At 40.2% G+C, this 19,776-nt stretch overlaps 1 protein-coding gene across 7 annotated transcripts in view; it reads left to right on the top strand.

The window, feature by feature from the left end:
• ZFAT (zinc finger and AT-hook domain containing) overlaps positions 1 to 19,776 on the top strand; it is a 226,156-nt gene that overhangs the window by 103,210 nt on the left and 103,170 nt on the right. For all 7 annotated transcript variants that reach the window (XR_003093659.1, XM_025202075.1, XM_014519165.2 and 4 more), the window contains 2 exons: positions 1,198 to 1,446; positions 19,491 to 19,664. Coding sequence is in view for 6 of the 7 variants with exons in the window: in XM_025202075.1 (XP_025057860.1) it covers positions 1,198 to 1,446; positions 19,491 to 19,664 (423 nt within the window). In the remaining variant the exon portion in view is untranslated. The remainder of the gene's footprint in view (positions 1 to 1,197; positions 1,447 to 19,490; positions 19,665 to 19,776) is intronic.

The following is a 19,776-nucleotide window of genomic DNA, read 5'->3' as shown; positions in this document are numbered from 1 at the left end:
TCTTTCCTCCCTATGCAGGGGGTCGGACTCGATGATCTATTGAGGTCCCTTCCGACCCTATGAATCTATGGTATCTAACTTAGATTTCCCTTGCTGCCAGTTACGACCATTTCTCCTTGTCCTGTCCCCTGTAACTATAGAATAATGGTTCTCAACCTCATTAAACTCAAGGCACCCCTCAGAAAAATGCCATCTTTTTGTTTTCCTTTGTTTTTTTTACTGTAGAAAAATAATAGAGCAGTATATCTGTTGTAGAGAACCCAGAAAGATTGCAACAAGTCGCAATGTTTTTAATAGTATGGGGTCCTATTTGAAATCTCTGGGTTTATCTTGTGCCTCGTTTTTGCACACTTAACAGTACTAACATTGCATGGCACTCCATGGCACCATTGAAGGGATCCCAGGACACCCCAGGATGCTGTGATACCCTGGGTGATAATCACGGTCATAGAGAATTGTCTATTTCCATCCTACATATGAGTACCCTTCTGGTTATTGGAAGACGGTTGACAAATCCCCTTTCAGTCTCTTCTTTTCCAAATTAAGTAATCCTAGTTCTTGCATTCTATCCTCTTTTCCAAATGACCTGGAAAGTTTAAATTTATCTCATTTCCAACCAAATTTCTTTTGGGTAGGTTTGGTAACAGTTAAGAATTAGGAAAGTAATTATAAAATAATTGTTCAGTGTATTAGAAAACAATAATCTTTTTGGAAAGAAACACTTTGAAGCCACCTTTCTTTGTCTGAATGCTTTTGAAAGACATACTTAAAGAACTTCTTTGAACATAATACAACTTAAATGTGATTTTTATGAAGTCTCAGAACACGCAAAATAAAATAACTTTTTTGAGAGCACATGCTTACTGATAAAACTAACATATGGCAATCTGAAAGAGTGCTCACATTTTAATTTTGGTGAATTTATAGTAATTTGACTATAAGATTTACTGCTATTGATAGCAAATGTTTCTTTTATTGCATTGCAAGTGGCAAAAATACTAGTAAACATCACTTTTTGAAGAAGAAAAGTCTTAACGTAAAACAATTACTTTTGAGCTTCGAGGCTTGAAGCTTTTCGAAATTTATTTCTCTTTTTTCACTTTCAGAGCTGTACAGACATTAACTAATCCCTCATGATAACCCTATTAAATTACATTATAGCTTCTTTTAAACTCTCCTTTTTATTGCTGCTTGTAGTGAAGAGAAAAAGGGGAAGACCAAAAGGGTCAACTAAAAAGTACTGTGCAGATGAAGAACTGGCAGAAAACAATAATATTCCAAGTGAGGAAGCTCAACCAGGGCCAGAGGAAGGAACAGAGCTGGCTGAAGTTTTGCCGGGCAGTCTGGAATGCAAGAAATGCAACCGGAAGTTCTCCAATACACGTCAACTGAGAAAACACATCTGCATCATTGTTTTAAATGAAGGCGAGGATGAAGGGGACCCAGGTAAGAAAATGTCTAACCAATGTATTCTGTGTACATTCTTTTTTCCATTTTGACTAAAACCATGCATTGTTTCTCTGTGGAATTCTTTCATTTTTGAATATGACCATGTATCATTTCTAAGTGGCATACTATTTCTAAATGTTGTTGTTTACTTAAGCATACATTTACTTAAAATAACAGCTTGATAATCCTTTCAATTTACTTTACACTTATTGGGTTACCTACTGGTGCTGATAAAATCAGGAATTCCCAAACTGGTCTGTGGACCTCTTGAGGAGGAGGTACTTGGAAAGCTGACTTTTCATGTTGACGTTGGCTTTTCTTATTTTCAGCAAAAAGAAGGAGACAGAAGATAGGAAAGAGAAATTGTAAGCAAAAGATTTTGAAGAATTAACTTTAGAAAGACTTAATATACCATAGGCATTTTAAATCCACTTGACTATCACTCTTTTACAGACAAAATTGCTGCAAGGATAATTGATTAGACTATTGCAAATGGAAAAGGTGGTAAACTGTACAGTTGTAAACTTGAAGAAAATGTGAGCTTTCTGTAAATGATGACCCAATCAGGAAACCATTTGAGAACTTCTGGTCTAAAGTTAATCAGGTTGTTATACAAGTATCTGATCTGGGTTGTTCTCAAGTCTTTATTTGGCTCTAAACACCTACAGAGAGGAAGGATGGCCCCGTAGTTAAGGTGCTGACCTGGGGCGTAGGAGTTCCGGGTGCACAAACTGCAAATGTGTTGCAACTCATTTATTCTCCTGATGCGTCTTGCCTGAAATGGGGATGACAGAACTTTTGTGCTATGGCTTTTGAAGGATGAATACGTTGAATATTGTTTATTTTTTTCATGGACCACAATAGCTGAGGCTGTAGAAATACCTAAAATGTATAGATACTTAAAACTGATTTGTGCTACTTGTGTTTGCCAATGCCTTTTTCTTAAGGGATACCTTAAAATATCTCCATATGGTTTCCAGAATAACTCTGTATTTTTATTTAAGTACTACCTCTAGAACTGGTTCACTTGGGTGTTGTTGAGTACAGGATTTACGGTGCTGCACAGAATGCCAAATTTGGCACTTTCGCTTTACAATGGTCCATGTGGAAAACTTCTCGTGCTCAGAATTTTTCTTTAAGAGTCGGTTTGTATGGATTCAGAATCCCAACAGAACGAAGTCCGAAGTATTAAGTTTCACTTGGTTTTGCACAAAGAGGGTAAATTTCATTCAGGTACAATGCTGAGCCTTATTGGCTCAGGTTTGCATGTTTGATCTGAGTTTTGAACTGGTAAGGGAAAAAAAATCATACTGAATTTTAAGTTTTGTTACAACCATTTTGCATGGTTCAGAGTTTGCTTTGACTTTTATGTCCTTTTAATTCTGTTAAGCAATAAAATGTTCCATGTGGTTTTCCAGTGGAGCATGTGTTCTCTGTCCATCCTCACACTGTCATCCAAAACGCCAAATAAGAATTAGACAGCCAAACAAGAATGCGTCTGTTGGATTTACTTGACTGAGAAAGATTAGGGGAAAAAAAGCTTAAATGTGCTCACAGGACATGAAAGCTGTCACTTGATAAATCATTTTATTTTTGTATCTTAAATAGTGGTAGGATCTTTAAAATGTATATTAGTGACCTCCTGTCCAATTGGTTTAATCTGTGACATTAGATGCGTTAAGGCTCTTTGTTTTTTGTATGTGCTAGGTACAGTAATAACACTTCTGATATGCCAGCAAAATTGTCTTTAGTCAGGGGCTTTTTAAAATACAGCCACAGAGATCAGATGGACAGTCCAAATTAACTGCCTTTGACCTTCTACCTCATTAGAGCCACTAAAACATAGCTGGAGTCTAGCACATTGGTAGGCTTTTCAAAGTAAAATAGCATAGCTTTTTCCTTGTAAAAGAAATGAACTTGTTTTATTTTCAGGTACATGTTTAAATTTATATTAAAATTTTATTTGTCTTCTTTTATCTTATTTTGTGCTCAAAAGAAATAGTTTTTAGGTACTTCATAATGAGGGCTACGTCATTTTGGCATCTAACATGATTTGGGTCCGTCTAGCCCCAAAACAGTTCTCTGGCGACTATCCTGTGGAGGCTTTTTGAACCTCCAAGTAGTTTACCACATTCTTGGCTTCTCCCTATTTTAAAGGAATAACTCGTCCTTGGAAACACCTAGTTAACTCTGAGACGAGCCTCTTGTAGATACTGCAGCTATCTTCTCAAGAGCAGAGTCTGATCTCCCTGTGTCAGATTGCTCCATGAATTGCCTCACAAGTGTACTCCAACATCTGGATGTGCAAAAAGTGCATACTTTTGAAGTAAGTGAACCAAAACTGGACACAGTACTCCAGGTGTGGCCTCCTCACCAGCTGTGAACAGAGTGGGAGGATCACTTCTCTTGATCTGCAAATGATGCTACTATTAATACAGCTCAGTATGCTGCTGACCTTTTGGGGGGTTTTTGTTTTTGTTTTTTACAGGCGCACACTGTTAGCTCACATTCAGCTTATAGGATCATAGAAAAGTAGGTCTTGAAAGGACCACATGAGGTCATCTAGCCCAGCCACCTGCTCAAGGCAGGATCATCCCTGACTAAACCATCCCGGCCAAATGTCTGTCTAACCTGCTTTTGAAAAATTTCCAGGGATGAAGATATCATTGTTACTCTTCATAGTCTGTTCCAAAGCTTGACCATCCTCATGGTCAGAAAGTTCCTTCTAAAGTCCAACCTAAATTTCCCCTGCTGCAGCTTGAGGCCATTATTCTTAATCATATTCTTTATAGCCATAGAGAGCACATCTACACATGCGCTTTAATGCTCTGTAGCCTATTTTATTGCGCATTAAAGTTTCATGTAAAAATGTGCTATTATGCTAATGCTCAGTAAAATAGGCTACTGCTCATTAAGTATCACTTTAAAAATGTGTGCTTTCAATACTGTGCATTAGGGCAGCCTAATGTGCATTTATTTAGTACCTGACACTGGAGGTACTAAATTTAATACACATTAGGAAAAGCGCATTAATGTACATGTAGACATGCCCAGAGAAAAGCCAATTTCCATCTCCTGTAATTGCCTTTCAGGTACTTGAAGACTGGTATCCAATCCCCCCCTACCGTCTTCTTTTTCTCTGGACTCAATAAACTTAGTTCTTTCAGTCTTTCCTTTATAAGTCATTTTTTCCAGGCCTCTAATCATTTTTGTTGTTCCCTCTTGAACTCTTTCCAATCTGTTCACTTTCTTCTTGAAGTGAAGGGCCCAAAACTGGACACAGTAGTCCAGGGAAGGGCTCAACCAGTGCTGAATAGAGTGGAAGAATCGCCTCCCTGGGTTTGCAAGAGAGTTACAAATGCTGCTAGCTTGTGTTTTTGTGTGGTGTGTTTTTTTGGTTTTGTTTTTTTCTGCATAACAGGAGTACATTATTGGCTCATTCAGTTTGGGATCCACTGTAACCCCTAGGTCCTTCTCTGGAGTACTGCATCCCATCCAGTCAGTCCTCAGTCTGTGTTTGTTCATGCAGTTATTCCATTCCAAGTGCAGGAAATCACACTTCTTATTGCTTAATCTCATCTGGTTCATTGTGCATCAGGTTATTTTGGATCCTAGACCTACCCTCCAGAGTGTCTACAACTTCACTCATTTTAGTGTCATCCACAGATTTGCTCAGTGTGCACTCAATCTATCATTGTAATACTTAATGAAGATGTTAAATAATATTGGACCCAGGACAGACCCCTGGGGGACCCCACTTGACACTTCCTACCAGTTAGATATCAAGTCATTGATGACTACTTACTGAGCATGATGATCCAACCAGTTGCATATCACTTTTACAGCACTTTCTTCTAGTCTTTATTGCCTTAGCTTATCAATGAGAATGCTGTAGGAGACAGTGTTAAAAACCCTGCTAAAGTCAAGATAAAGTCAAGCTTTGCTAGAGGCAAGTCCACTATTCTGACCTGATCCACAGATTCTGCCATTTTATCATAGAAGGAAATCAAGTTGGTCAGGCACAATTTGCTCTTGATGAACTGGTAACTGTCCCTGATCACTTGTTCTTGTCTAACTGGTTTAAGATAGATTCCTTGAAGACCTACTCGATGATCTTTCCAGGTAGCTAGGTTGGACTGACTGGTCTGTAATTTCCCAGGTCCTCCCCCTTCCCTTTCTAAAAGTTGGGTACTGTATTAGCCCGTTATCAATCATCTAGGTATTCTTACCCAACCTCCACATGTCTTCAAAGAGGATTACTTATGGCTCTGAAATCACCTATCAACTTCTTCAGTATCCTAGAGTGCATCTCAAATTGTGCCTTGACCTTCCTGATTTTTCTCCTTGCAACGCCTGTGCTTTTTCTTTCCATGAATATCTCTGGATTGCATTTTTTCTTGGTTTTATTAGAGCTTTTCCAATGTGAATGATATTTAATCATATTTCTGAATCTCTCTAGGACCTTCCAGATTGCTTTTCTGCCCTGCTTGGTGTTCTCATCTCCTTCAAAGTTTATCATTGTATGGATGTCTGATTGCATTCATAAGTGAAAACATACTTGATTGTCATGTTCTCTTTTGAAACAAACACATGCCACTATGAAATTATTTCATATTCTGATATGCATGTATTAGGGTAGTGCATATGTTCAGTGTGATTTCATTTCTTCATGCAATCAGTTCACTTTTATTTGTCAGTTCAGAATATTATTTTATATTTGAAAGCCCAAAGCACCATGAATGTAAGAAAGAAAATGCTAGCAACACTAGCTGAGAACTTCTCCACACAAGCCAGGAAATTCAAAGTTATGGTTTCCACAGCAACCGTATCTCTGCCACAATGTGTCATATCTTATTAAGGCTTAAATTAAAAAGCATATTCAGTAATGTAAAAAAGCCTTATATATATTCAGGAGTGCCAAATTAGGATTGCTGTGGCAACCACATCTTTGAATTTCTTTACTTCTGTATATGGAATGGGATGACACTATTGATCTTTTAGTTGCTGTTTCAGCTTTTCATTTTCTCCGAAAATAAGACCGTGATTATAAAGTGTCTTTACTAGTTAAAAGAATGGTAAAGCTAACGTGTACTTCTTGAGAATGATTTCTGGGTTGAAATTGGGTAGTCAAAACATTTGTTACATGCTGATTGAAGAAAAATTAGTTTGGTTAAGGTACAACTTGGGATTGTTGGTAAAATTACAGATATTTAAAATTCCAGTGTGGTGAACATTGTGGGAGAAACAGGAAAAGAATAAATAAGAGTAAAGAGACAAAATGAAAAGGAAAATAGCAGTTACATTTCCAGACATTAAAACATTTCAAGTTGTGGAGTAATCTGTCAACAGTGTGGCTAAGTACAGACAGTCAGAAAGCCCGAAGCTGAATCGATTCAGTCTTTTCAGGTTATTCTAAACTGTACAGATTAAATTGAAACAGAAGTGAACAGACATTTACCTTTGAGTCAGGAAATGCAGCCACATGCCTGTAGTGGTTCAGGCTAGAAGCTGGGTGGTGCTAGAGCACAACTCTCCAGCTGTGTGTTCGCTTCCTCTTCCTGCTGCCCCTGAGGTCTCTGGGATTTGCAGTCCAGAATTAAAGCAGCAGACTGTGCAGGGTTGCTCATGTCTTCTTCCTGTGTCCAGGTGCCTCTGGGATTTGTAGTCCATAGTTGCAGCCAGCAGTAAGTTTGAGTGGGGGAAGGGGTGTTTAGCACCCCCCTCCCAGGCCCCAGACCCTAGGCGGGGTTTTTCTGGGGGGGGAGCTGTCCCTGTCCCCCCACCCCCCGTACACTGGGCTGCATCCCCAGCTGGGCTTGCTTCCCCCACCCACTTGTCAGCCAGCCCTCACTGCTCCAGCTATGGAACGGGGTGGGGCCATTGCTAGAGAGCAGAGGTGAGGAGCCATCCCTGCTCTCTGGAGCAGACAGCACAGCCCAGCCTAGGGCTAGAAAGCATGCTGGGATGCTGAGGGACTGTGATTTTAACATGAACCAGGAAGGGATCTAGGCCAGAAGTTTTATAACCTGGTTTGACCCAAATCATTTAAGTCTGATGCTACATTCAACCAGATTTATCTTAAACCAGTTTTAGCCATTTTGAAACGGGTTTATACGCGCTGAGCTTCTGTTCTGTGACAGGTTTAAACCAGTTTCTGATCACTTAAACTGGTTTATTTGTAACTTCTGTCCCTAGTCTACTAGATGCCTTATCATGTGGGACAAAAGCCTGTAAAATTGTACCAGAAACAATTCTATGTATTGTCCCCAGGGAAAGGAGAGCATAGGTCTAATAGGTCCCTGCAGTTCCTAAGCCAGGTGCACCTCCTTTGTGGATGCCCTTTCCTTGTTTGACATGACACCAAGGAGCAGATTTGGTGACATTTTCTGGATGACAAAGCTCCATCTCCAGTGTGTAGCAATTGCCTTGTTTTTTTTTTAAGGCCAGTTGATTAAGAATGACAGACAAGGCCTGATTATTTAGTTTCCTGTGGACATTTAACCTTTATGCTCACAAGCCACACATTTACATGTATGTGTGCCTTGAATAGCAACTCTTGTTTATGCAAGATAATTGTAAGGACTTCACCAAAAATAATTGCTCTGTATGCACACTTGTCATAAACCAGCCTGATTTTTTTTGCCTTAGCTTAGGTCAGTTAGAAATCTATTTTAAGCTAAACTGAAATAAGGACCTGTTAAACCAAAATAAGTGCATCAGTTAAGTAAATTAATTTAAAACATAGTTGAGGTGAGATTGATAAAACTGTCTTAAAAGTTTTCAAGTGATTTAGGATCCAAAGTCACTTTGGAAAATGGGACTTATTATCATGAGTTTTGATTTCATTTTTGTCCATGCCTACTAATAGACAATTCTCACCTCAAGTGGATTCTTTATGCAAGGAATATACTGTTATTTTTTTTTTGCACAAGAAATAACAACGTTCATACATTTTGCATGGCTGGTTTAGAAAATTTGCAAGTCAGTTTTATAAAAAGGATTTTTTTCTCTCTTGAATCAGTCCAACACTAACATTTTACAGAGACTGAGTAGAATAAAGATTTTTTTTCCCTTCAAACTCGAATAGCAGTCCAAAAACACGCCAATTAAGAGCTAGTAGCTATGCTTTGACGATGTGTCAGGCTGCACCCCCAATTAGAGACTTAAAACGGAAGATTGGGATGAATGAAATATCTAGTTTGAAATAACCCTGGAAATACTGATTCACATGAAGTTGCCAGTAGCTGTCCTCATCATCACAGATGTGAACAAGCCGTAAATGTGGGAGAAAGATCCAGCATTGCATTACTTTACTTGTATGAGTACAACAGGGATTTAAAATGCTTATTGCTGGATAGGGAAGGTCAGTTTATTAGTCTGTTGAATGGAAGTGCCAGCTGTTCGAACAGGCTGCTGTACGTGCTTTAGCAAGGGAGAGATGAAGTCAGGCAATTCATCTAATTCTAAAAAAACCCTGTTTATGATCAAGCAAGCACTCTTTGTATTCAGAGAAACTTTGTTGCAGCCTAGCCAGAATGCATTTCATTTTCTCTGAAATCACCTTAAAAACATGAAGGGTGCTTCATTTGCAACACACTAAGAGTAATAGGAGGTGAAGTGCCCTATTTGTAGAAAACAAAACGTTAATGCCGAATGTATAAAACTTAAATGGGAAAGCAGAGTAATTTACTCTAGTGAGTGCTGAATTATTGCTAAGGGGCAGGATCTCCTTGGCTAACGTTGAGACTTCTCTCTCTTACAAACTGTTTTTTGCCCTCAAAGCAAGTAGTATCCATTTTGGATTTGGATTTTGTATATGTAGATGGGGGAAACAGGTGCCAGTTGTTTCCAGTTTTCTTCCTCATATGTCTTTTACCAAGTCTTCTTCTGAGACTACCGCACCCCCTGTTTTTAAGACCATCCTAATTTTACAGAGGATCCGATGTAAACTGCATTTGATATAACAGGTGCATTTTTCTCTATTCGCCTTCCCCTTGTTTGAACTGAAAGAGATGAGACTTACTGCAGTTTTAATTACTGCATTTTTCCAATTAAAAACCTTATTTAACAGGTTCGTTGCTGGCTAACATTTGTTCATCTTTGTCTTCCCAATCTACTGATTGGAGCTTTATTGAGTGTTTTGGTAAGGTAAATTCCTAGCAGTTTCTGGTCACTGGCTGATTTGAATCCATTAGCTCTGTCTCAGAGATTTGCCCCACCTGCTTGTGAATTTTCTACTTGTTAGAGGACTCTCTATTTTTTCACTCAACTCAGCCATATGAGTTAGATTTCCCCAATAAATTTACCTCTGAGTTGTTGTGCAGGGAAGAAAGAAGCAGAAATGCTTCTCTTTTCCTTAGATTCTCCTACTACCATGCTGCCCCAGCCCGGGATGCGACAGATGCAGCAGCCAGAGGAGGGAGGGGGAGCCCAGCTGCTGCTGTTGCAGCTGGAGCAATGAGGGTATGATGGCCAGGCAGGAGCCTGGGGGCCACAATTTAACCCGCCACGGGCTGCATGTGACCCAGAGGTGGTCAGTTGGACAGCCCTTGGCTAGTCCATTGGGACAGGTGGTGCCTAGACCTTTTCTTGTACTCTCTGCACAGGCTGCCTGGGGGATTTGAAGGGACAAGTCAAATGATCAGCTCCTGGAGATGCAAGAGGCCACACAGGAGGGTGAGCATGGGGGACTCTTACTTCCCTTTGTGCGATCTTGTGAGGCGACTGGATCATGATTTGGCCCTTTGACAGCAGTGCTTGTACGCAGCACAGCGGTGGTAGCTTTAGAAATACTGTGTTTCTTTTGGTGTTTTTGCAACTACATTTTACATAAAAACCTGCTGTCAGCCTAAGCTTTTTCTCTTGTTTTCCAAGATGACAAACCAAATCAGGTGGAATCTTGATTTTGGAATTGTTGATGCAAAGGATCTAACAAGACAACATTCATCTCTTAAACTATATTCACTCATGGATTTAGCAGTATTGTAAAAGATGTGGTTTACAAGTGGGTGTGAGATGGTCCAGAAGAAAAAATAAAGTTACGTGGGTCTAACTCAGAACGATCCTTCCTGCTGCATGCTTCCCTTTTTGGGTTTGTGCGTTGCACCCACTTTCTGACATAACTCATAGCACACTTTACATCATTGATCAGTACGGCTTGTCTCTTTAGAGTTAGGTAGAAAACGGAGGAGTTTTCATTTGCAGATTAAAATTAGATCCACAATGCCTAGCTTTCTGCAATGACATACTGTACATGACTTTACTACATCTAAGTCCTGTGAACACATGCTTTCTCATTGTTTTGGGTATTTCAGAATGATTTTTGCTAAACTCAGAGCTTTGCACAACTGTTTCAAATTTGGAATCAAATATCCATAGAATTCAAGCTATGGGGATCAGATGATGTCCTTGGGTGATGCCCGGAATGTCACAGACCATTACATATCAGTTATCCCTGTATTGTGCCCAGTACTCTGAGTATTTCTGGTGGCTTGAACAAAGGACTGACAGAATACTTGGGGTTTGTTTCTATTTCTGCTATAGGTTCACTGCATGATTCCAAGATATATACTTTACCTCTCTGTAAAGTAAGACATGTATACAATTTGTCTTTGGGTCCAAAAATTAATTGGCAGTGGCTGGACACAACGGAAGTAAATTAAAGGAATCATTGTGTAGCTGTAACTTGGGCACTTGAAACCTGTGGGAAATCTTGCAGGTTTTTTTAGGAGTTTTGTGAACAACTGTAGGAAAAGCAGGATAATTGCTCCTATTCAGCGGAGCCATGTAATCAACTCATGTCTTTTCAGTTCTGCTTCTGTTGCTCAGCAGTAATGTAGCCACAGTGAAATGTCATGGGGTAGTTTTAATGGGCTGATTAAATTTCTCTCTCTCTATAAAGATTTCTTTTTATCCAGGGGCCAGTTCTGCAAAAGGGTCTATGCAATTGCACTAAGTAATAACACCGGGACTCCACCTTAGTGTAAGAAAGGTTGTGGAAAATTGCAATTTTATAAAATTATTTGAGAAGAAAGAGATCGCTTTAACTCAATCACCCCTCAGTTACGCAAATGAATACGAACTCTTTAGAAATGTTAATGTTAGAAACATTAGGTTATAATTTATGCTTGTAAATTAAAATTTCAGGTATTCTAAAGAGTTAAAGGGATGTAATAATATCTCCAGGTCTTAGTGCCTATTAGGAAACAAGAATGTATGAAACTGTTAACGCCTATAGAGGAAGGGGAACAGGTGAAGTCACTGGTAGTTGGGGAGAACAAGTTTGTGAGTGACATTTAAAATACCAGTGGGTGATGGGAAAAAAGGGTGCAGGTATAGTTAAAAACAACAGGGGCAGGGCTTGGTTTGGAAGAATCTGGAGGGTGGGTAGGACTTTTGATGTTGTAATTCTGTACAAAGATGCTTAATTTATTAGATCTTTCTGTTTTTACAGTGCTGAAGTCACTAGGTGGTTGAATTTAATCTTAACTGTTGGAAAAGTGGAAGATTTTGTGACCACCACTGCACACACTTGATTAGAGTATAGTCATTAACAAGCATCTGTATATGAATTTCTGTCTTTTCCTTCCTCTCCTTTAACTTCAGGAATATATGGACTGAAAGAGTCTAGGCAAATAATTCTCCCAATGCAAAGTATAAACGTTGTCAAGATTTAATTGCTTATTTCAAAGTGAAGAAAGCTCTTTTTTTCAAATCTGCTAGAGTCATAGAATTTTAAAGCCAGAATGGGACCATTGTGATCATATAGTATGACTGCTGGTTGCATAAAACAGGTGATGGAACAATGATTTAGTAATTTCTCTGCAAAGCCCAATAACTTGTGGTTGATCCTAGCATATATCTTTTCAGAAAGACATAAAATGTTGAGTTATAGACTTCATGGAATGAACGCCTTTCCATCCTGTCCCTTGGTAAATTGTCCCGGTGATTGATTGCCATTAATGTTCAGCGTGTTGTTTCAAGTTTGAAGTTGTTTACCTTCAAATTTCATAGAGTTTATGGGTAGAAGGAACCATTAGATCATCTTATCTGACCTCCTGTATATCACAGAACATTAAATGTCATCCAGCTAACCCTCTGTTGAGCCCAGTAACTTTAGACAAAAGCACTTCAGTCCTCAAGAGACTAAGTTGTGTGCCACAGGCAGAAGACAAGGGAGAGGACATGCCACAAATTTTTGGTGCCTCAGCAATAGCAGGGGATTGATTAGATGAGATATCCCCAAATAGCCCTAACAGATAATCCTCAGTCATGCTGCAAGGGAAGACGTCCTGTGCTCAAATGAATACTGTCCCATGGTCAGTGGACAAGCGATCTATAAATTCACAGGTCTGTGATTATTCAGCTCAGTCCCTTCCCAACACACAGAGGCCATTGAATTTCTGCTAGGGGTCACACTGAAGCATGTTTTTAAGAAAGGCAGCTTATTATGAGGACTCCAAGCAATGGTAAGTCCTACCCTGGAAAACTTCCAGCATTTCCCTCTCTACCAGAAAATTGCATTTTAGATAAATTGAGTCTGGAAATAAGAAAATACTGTCTGAAAGTTGAAGTTATGTCTTTGTCAGCAAGATTGAGATGCCTTTCCCACCCTCACCCCCCATTATCAGATAGCTTTTCCATGTGCAAGGATGCATGTTCACCTACTTAGTGATCCTATTCACCTTATCAAAAAAAAAAGGTTAGCAAGTTAAACTCCTTCCATCTCAGATCATAAGGGTCATATTCCAGACTCTCTCCTTCAAACGGTTTGCCTTTCTCTAATCTCTCTCCTTAAAGTGTCGGCACCAGACCTGGACACCGTATTCTACTGACAGTCTTACTGATGTTACGTACGGAGGCAAAGCCACTTCCCCACTTCAGCCTGATGTGTCTCTCTTCTTTCATATGCCCAAGGATTGTGTTAGTCCTTTTTATCACAGCATTGTGCTGAAAGCGCACCCTGGGGAGTTCTCCACCTTGATCCTTAACTCCTCTGAATCACTGTTTTCCAAGTCTCCCGTCTGCCTTCTTGGTTAGTAGATGTGTTATCTTGTGTTTGGCAACCCCACCAGTCTTTTTTTCATCATCCTCAAACTTCATGAGCAGAGACTTGACATAATCACATAATCATCTCCAATATTAAATGATGTTGGATCAAGAGCAAGGGCTTATATCACAGGTTGCCTGCTGATAAGTCATTGAGTCCAACTCCTTTCTAAGTCCCCTCATTGACGCTTGCCGGTTAACAACTACGTAGTAAGGTCTGTCAGTGAGCCAGTTTTTAATTCATATGATGTATCTTGGGTATTTCCCTATAATGCAGTTATTTTTTTTAGTTTCATGTTGTAGTAGGTCAAATGCCAGTGAAAACTATTTCATCGCAGTTGCCTTCATCTATCTGACTTACAATCTTGTCAGAAAACAGCCAGTTTGTTTGAGAAGGAACTACCTGCTGTGAAACCATGTTGGCCAGTCTTAAATATATTTCTAGCTTCTAGTTCTTTGTTGATAGAGTCCTGAAATTACAATTATTTACTTATTCGATTATTTACGTAGTTTTGATGGCCATAATTGACGTACTTCAATTATTTACTTAGTCTTGACGTCCATTCTGTTTGGTCTGTAATTCCATGGGTCCTTCCTTATATACCCCATTTTGAAATATTGGTGCTTTATGGGAAGTCAATTAGTTCTTTTAGAGTTTCCCCAGTTTCCAACATTTTGTTAATCTTGTTTCAGAGAGCTCCTTATTTAGTTCTTTGAAATTATCCATACCCATTTGTTTAAAAATGCTTAATTTTAGTAGCTGCTCCCTCTTTATTACAGGTGGTAAACCTATTTCATCCATATCTCCCTATGGGGGATGCATACATTCTCCCACTAAAATCCAAATATAGAATATAAATGTCCATTGGTGACATGTGGGAAGGGAAGTACAGGGTGGGGTGGGGAGGGGAGCATGTGCACCCCCCCCCCAGATTTGTGTGCTGCTGGTGGGGCTGCAGCCTGGCTGGAGCCAGCGCTTGGCAGTACTGGGGTTGGCATCGGTGGCACAGAGTGGTACCCCCCCACAAACTCCCTGCACACGTTGTTTATGGAAGTGTCTATTGAACATTTCTGCCTCCTTTAGTTTTTATGAATTTACCAACTACATCTAGTTATGGACCTAGAGATTTTTTCCTAATATATATAAAAATCACCTTATCTTTATCAACATTAACTATTGGTATTTGATTTCTGTAGACTCCCTTATCAGTTGCGAACTTCTTAAAACTTTCAACTTTTATTCGCTGTCGCTTACTTCCCTATTCTTCCATTTTTAAAAATTGAAGTGTGTGTACACTTCTTCTAAATATCCTTCTAAATGGGACAGCTTTTTGCCTTCTTTTATCATATCGGTGGAATTGTATGTTTTGGGCATCCAGTGGGATGTTAATGAATAATTCACAATTTTTGTTCACACTTCCCACTTAAATTTAATGTACTGAGTCAATTATACTGATAACTACTTTGATAACAGCTTTGGAAAACTCTCCTTTTTTACATTTCCAAATATATCTATTACCTCTGGTGTCGCATTCTTGTTTGATCAATGTTTTATAAGCAGTTCCTGCTAAAGGTAAACAGTTAATTCTTCTTTATCCATCCAATGACGTTCAATGTTAAGTTGCTCTTTGAGTGCAGGCTTTCCTACATTAAAAAAGCAATTAATTTTTTTTGGAAACTAAGCTACAGTATTTACCCGAATCCAGGATGACTTCAAATTAAACACAATAATTAGTTTCTAGACATGGAAAATTAAATATTTGTAATGATTTTCCATCTCTAGAATGTAATTATTGGGGGACTGTTTTAAATGTGTCTCCCCCGTTGCTATGGCAGGAAAACAGTAAGGCTGGGGGGGGCAAGCAGTGGAGAAGCAGAGGTGAGGGGGGCCAGGTAGGGAGGTAGTTGAGATAGCGGTGCAGGCAGTGGGAAAAGCAGAGGCAGGGAAAGCAGGGAGACAGGCAGCATGGGGAGCAGGTAGCCTGATCCTCACCCTGTGTCCCCCCTGGTGCCTGCCTCTCCATCAGTTATCCCTCCCTGTTCCTGCTGCCCCGCTTCTATTGCTATCCCTGGCTGTTCTGGGTGCAGGAGGAGCCCCAGAACCACTGCAAGGAGCAGCTATGACAGTGTGCATGTTTCTGCTCCCAGCCACCCAGAGGAGGGAGTAAAGCTGGGCTGGGAAGACTTTTGATGGCAGCATGGCCAAAGCAGGTTTAGACAAGGCAACCATTATTCAATTAGGGTATCATCTGGAAATGGTGGTACTACTTATAAAACGATCCCATTAGTGGGACTATGTAGAGGCCATCTAGAAGAGAAATGAAAGTTACTCTCTGTTCCTGAGTTTGGGGATTTGCACCTTCATATTTTCTGCCTCCTTACCCCATTTCTCAGAGCCCTAATTGCAATTTGGGGCTTGAGGGGAAGAACTGAGATGACCAGAGCATCATGGTCCCTTTTATAGCCTTTTCCTCAGAATGTTCCCAGAACAATAGCAAGGGCATCTGTAGGGGAGAGAGTGCACCAATGGATACGGTGATGAGACAGTTTTATTCTCAGCACATCCCACGTGGGAATGTTTGTATAGTTGGTTGGTTAGTCATGCACACGTTACCAATAGGGTTTTAAATGGTTAAATGACGTACTTCAATTGCATTAACTTATGCCATTTACTGCTTACAGTTTACCATTTAGTGACCTCCATCAGGAATGGCCCCAGTCCCTTATGTCTTCACCATGAACCTGGGTGCTGCCTGCTGCAGCTGCAGCAGCAACTCCTTGGGCCAAGCTACCTGTGCACTGAGCCCTGCCTAAAGGGCTGGGCCAGGCCCCAAGTGGCCCCAGCGCCATGGGCGGGAGAGGGAAGGATGCAGCATGCCCATTGGAGGCCAACCTGCTGGGACCAGACCCCCTTCTTCTGGGGCGAGCTGGGGAGGGCACCGGCAGCATGGAGGAGCCTTCCTGGTTCAGGCCGTGGCAGCACAGGCATAGCAGGAGGTGCATCGAGCCCGTTGCCTTGTCTGGGTCCTGCTGCTGGTCCACCACAGGGCTGGGGGCCTTGCTGCTGCGGCGGGAATGCCCCACCTGACCCCTGCAGGCAGAACTGGCACCTCTTCCCCTCCCTTCCCACAGTGGTGGGATCCAGGCACAGAGAGGTCCCCAGCCCCAGCTCCATCTGCAGCCCTGACCTCTGCCTAACTTCAGACTATCATTTAGTCATAGATTATAGATAGGTAAGTAGCCTTGACTTGAACAAAAATTGGGTCAAGAAAATGAAATTTAAATACTATTAATGCATTTTCCATTGTCCTGAGTGCAAGAGGTTAGTGAACATGGGATTGCTTGAGAATTTGGCAGGAATATTACCAGGATTTTGTTAAAATAAAAAGGTAACAGTTGGCACGTAGCATATCTTGCAACCACTTGCACAGTTTTCATTTAATAAACAAATAACTTTTGGCGTACTGGGTTTTTATATTGCTAGTTTATATTTATATGTTGTTTTCCTATCTCAGTTGAGCAGGTACCACAGTTCATGAATATGGAATATATAGGCTGCTCTGGGGTTTATGCATCAGTTCTTTTGGATTCAGAAAGATTTCTGAAATTCATTGGGTTCATTTATATTATTTTTTTTCTTCAAATCAATTTCCCTTCTTGTTTGTTGCTGTTGGGATATTTGCATAATGTCTTTATTTGCCAGCCCAGTTCTTTCCATTCTTCATTTTCTACCACTTCATATGATACAAGGAAAACCTGTGCTGGAAACTTCTGACCTTTTTTATTGGCCTTCTCTTGCCACTTCTACATAGAGCATACTGAATTTGAATGGGAACTTCCTATATTGCTTTAGCAGGAAATGAAGGAAGCTGAAGAAAAGTATTTCACCTAAAAGACACTCGTCAAGTAATGTCCCCTTCTTCAAAAGCCCCCATAAGGTGAAAGGAAGTTCAGTGACTTTAAATTAAATTTTAGTGAGCCCCAGAAGTCAGTGGACTCCCAGCTATTTCAGCTGTCCCCCAGCTGGCTCTCGCTCTTCTCATACTATGAAGGAGGGGCGTTAGGGACAGCTGTCCCCGACTCCGTAACCATCACAGCTCTGCAGTTGTGCTGCTAGTAATCAGCCTCTTACCCTTAATCAAGTATTTCAGCCTTTCCCCATCCAGCTAATTCTGTTAAAAGGCTCAGGCACATACACAGCCTCTTTACCCTGAATGAATTAGCACTGCCGAGTAACAGTGCCAGTTTGCCTGCCCCCCAAGCTAATGTGGCTGCCTGTATGGCAGCTAATATACCATGTCTAGCTTAGAAAGCAGCCTACCCAGAGTAGTATAGTGTGCTTGAGGGCACTGCCAGGGACAGCAAATTTACCATACAGACCTAGTCTTAGAGAAATGTGATGTGATAAGGGAATAATGTCCTGCTCATACCTGAAAAGAAAGTGCCACTTACAACCAATAGAGTAATGAACCCAAGTAATATAGAAGTGTAACAACAGAGGAAAATCACTTCTTTTGAGTATACTTATCTTTGGCTGAGTTTCCTGTGAACCCTGAGGTTTCTCAATTGCATTTCCCTGTGTGGTGCATGGTGTACTTGTTCTCCTTTTTCCTTGCTATGTTAAAATGCAGAAGAACAGTGACCAACTATACAGGCAACCCCCACTTAATGCTGCTTCATTTAGTGCTATTTCGCTTTAACGCTTATTTGAAATTGATACCTGATTTCACTTAGCACTCAGCGAGTTTCGTTATAATGCTCGCAGTCTCCATCTTGGGTCATTAAAAACAATTGCAGTCGCCATCTTGGGTTGTCAAATACTTTCGGTTTTGCTTAATGTTCGTTTCACTTAACACTCAGGTTTTTTTTTAAACCAATTAAGAGTGCTAAGCGGGGATTGCCTGTATAGAGACCAGACAAAATGGTAGAAGACAAAACAGTTGCAAATATTCAAAATAAAGAGACTTAAAAATGGAGACAAGTTCAATAATGGCTCATTTCGTGTTTGGTCTATAAATGGGCACCTGGGCACTGTCACTGTATAAAAAAAAATAGGTTTTTCTCTGAAAATGTATCAAGTTGCTATCAATTTAACTACTTGATGTACTTGTAATAATTGCTTTAGGACTCTAATCCCAGTTTGGGACAGGTACATTTTCTTAGCAACTATTGCTTTAAGTAGAGTATCCCTAGTTGCTAGGGAAGGATATGCACTCCTGTGTACTCTCATGTTTTGAGGTGTATGTAAAATGAAGTAGAAGACATTAATGTTTGGCTAATCAGTGTTCAGTAGAAAGTTACCAGAATAACGTCCAGGGCCTTGTGGCTATTTCTAAAACTAATAAATTAGCAGTGGAAGAGAAAGTTGTTATATTGGCTATTGATTGAATAACTGTTGCTATAGTCCAAAAGGGCCTGGTCCGAAGATGATTGAATGGTAGTAAATTGGCTCTTAAGAGAAATTTCCCAAAGGCCATCCATGCAGTTATGGAGAGAAAGAGGAAAAGGGGGCTTCAGTTGCAATGAGGAAACCATTTCAAGCCGCAAAACCTTTGGGAGGGATTTTGAAAAGTTCCTGAGTGATTTAGGAATACAAGTGACTCAGAGGGGAATGCACTTTTATGTGTTTTTTGCAAATCCAACCTGTTATTTTTAATCTGCTCTTCATGGCACAGATACTCCCTGATTTCCCCCAGTTTTGGGGGAGTTACTGTGGTTCATACATTAGCGATAAAGTCAGGTGGCAGAGAAATAGTAGTGGAGGTGGGTCCTAGTACCAGCCTGCCTTAACTTCCAGCCTGCTGCCAGAAAATATTACCAACCGTTTCATTAAGGGATAAAACAAATTGTTACAGCACTGCCTCAGTTTTACAAACAAATCTCTTTTCTTGCAACCGCATTAAGCATCTCCCCAGTCTTTCCATAGTATTAGCAAGTATGTAACTACATTTCACTTGTACATAGTTATGTTCTTTTTGATGTTTGCTCTTTAGGTAATGATTCTGACGTTGACCTTGACAGGAAGGAAGATGAGCGCGAGAGAACTCCAAAGAGGCCACGGGTACCGAAAACTGAGAAAACTCTGTCAGCCAAGGAGACAGACCAGATTTCAGGAGCTAAGAATCCTATTATAAGTGTGATTTTGACAGCACATGAAGCTATTCCAGGTAACCATAATTATTCATCATTTAATAATAGATAGGTTGTAATTCCTAAGCATTATTTAATTCTGACAGAATTTAAGAAAAAAATGCTTGGAATAGGACTGACATACTCGGC

Source organism: Alligator sinensis, unplaced genomic scaffold (genome assembly GCF_000455745.1).
Source record: "Alligator sinensis unplaced genomic scaffold, ASM45574v1 scaffold651_1, whole genome shotgun sequence".
NCBI classification, from domain to species: Eukaryota; Metazoa; Chordata; order Crocodylia; family Alligatoridae; genus Alligator; species Alligator sinensis.
The sequence above is the reverse complement of the archived record's forward strand: the minus strand, read 5'-3'. Positions and strand labels throughout refer to the sequence as shown.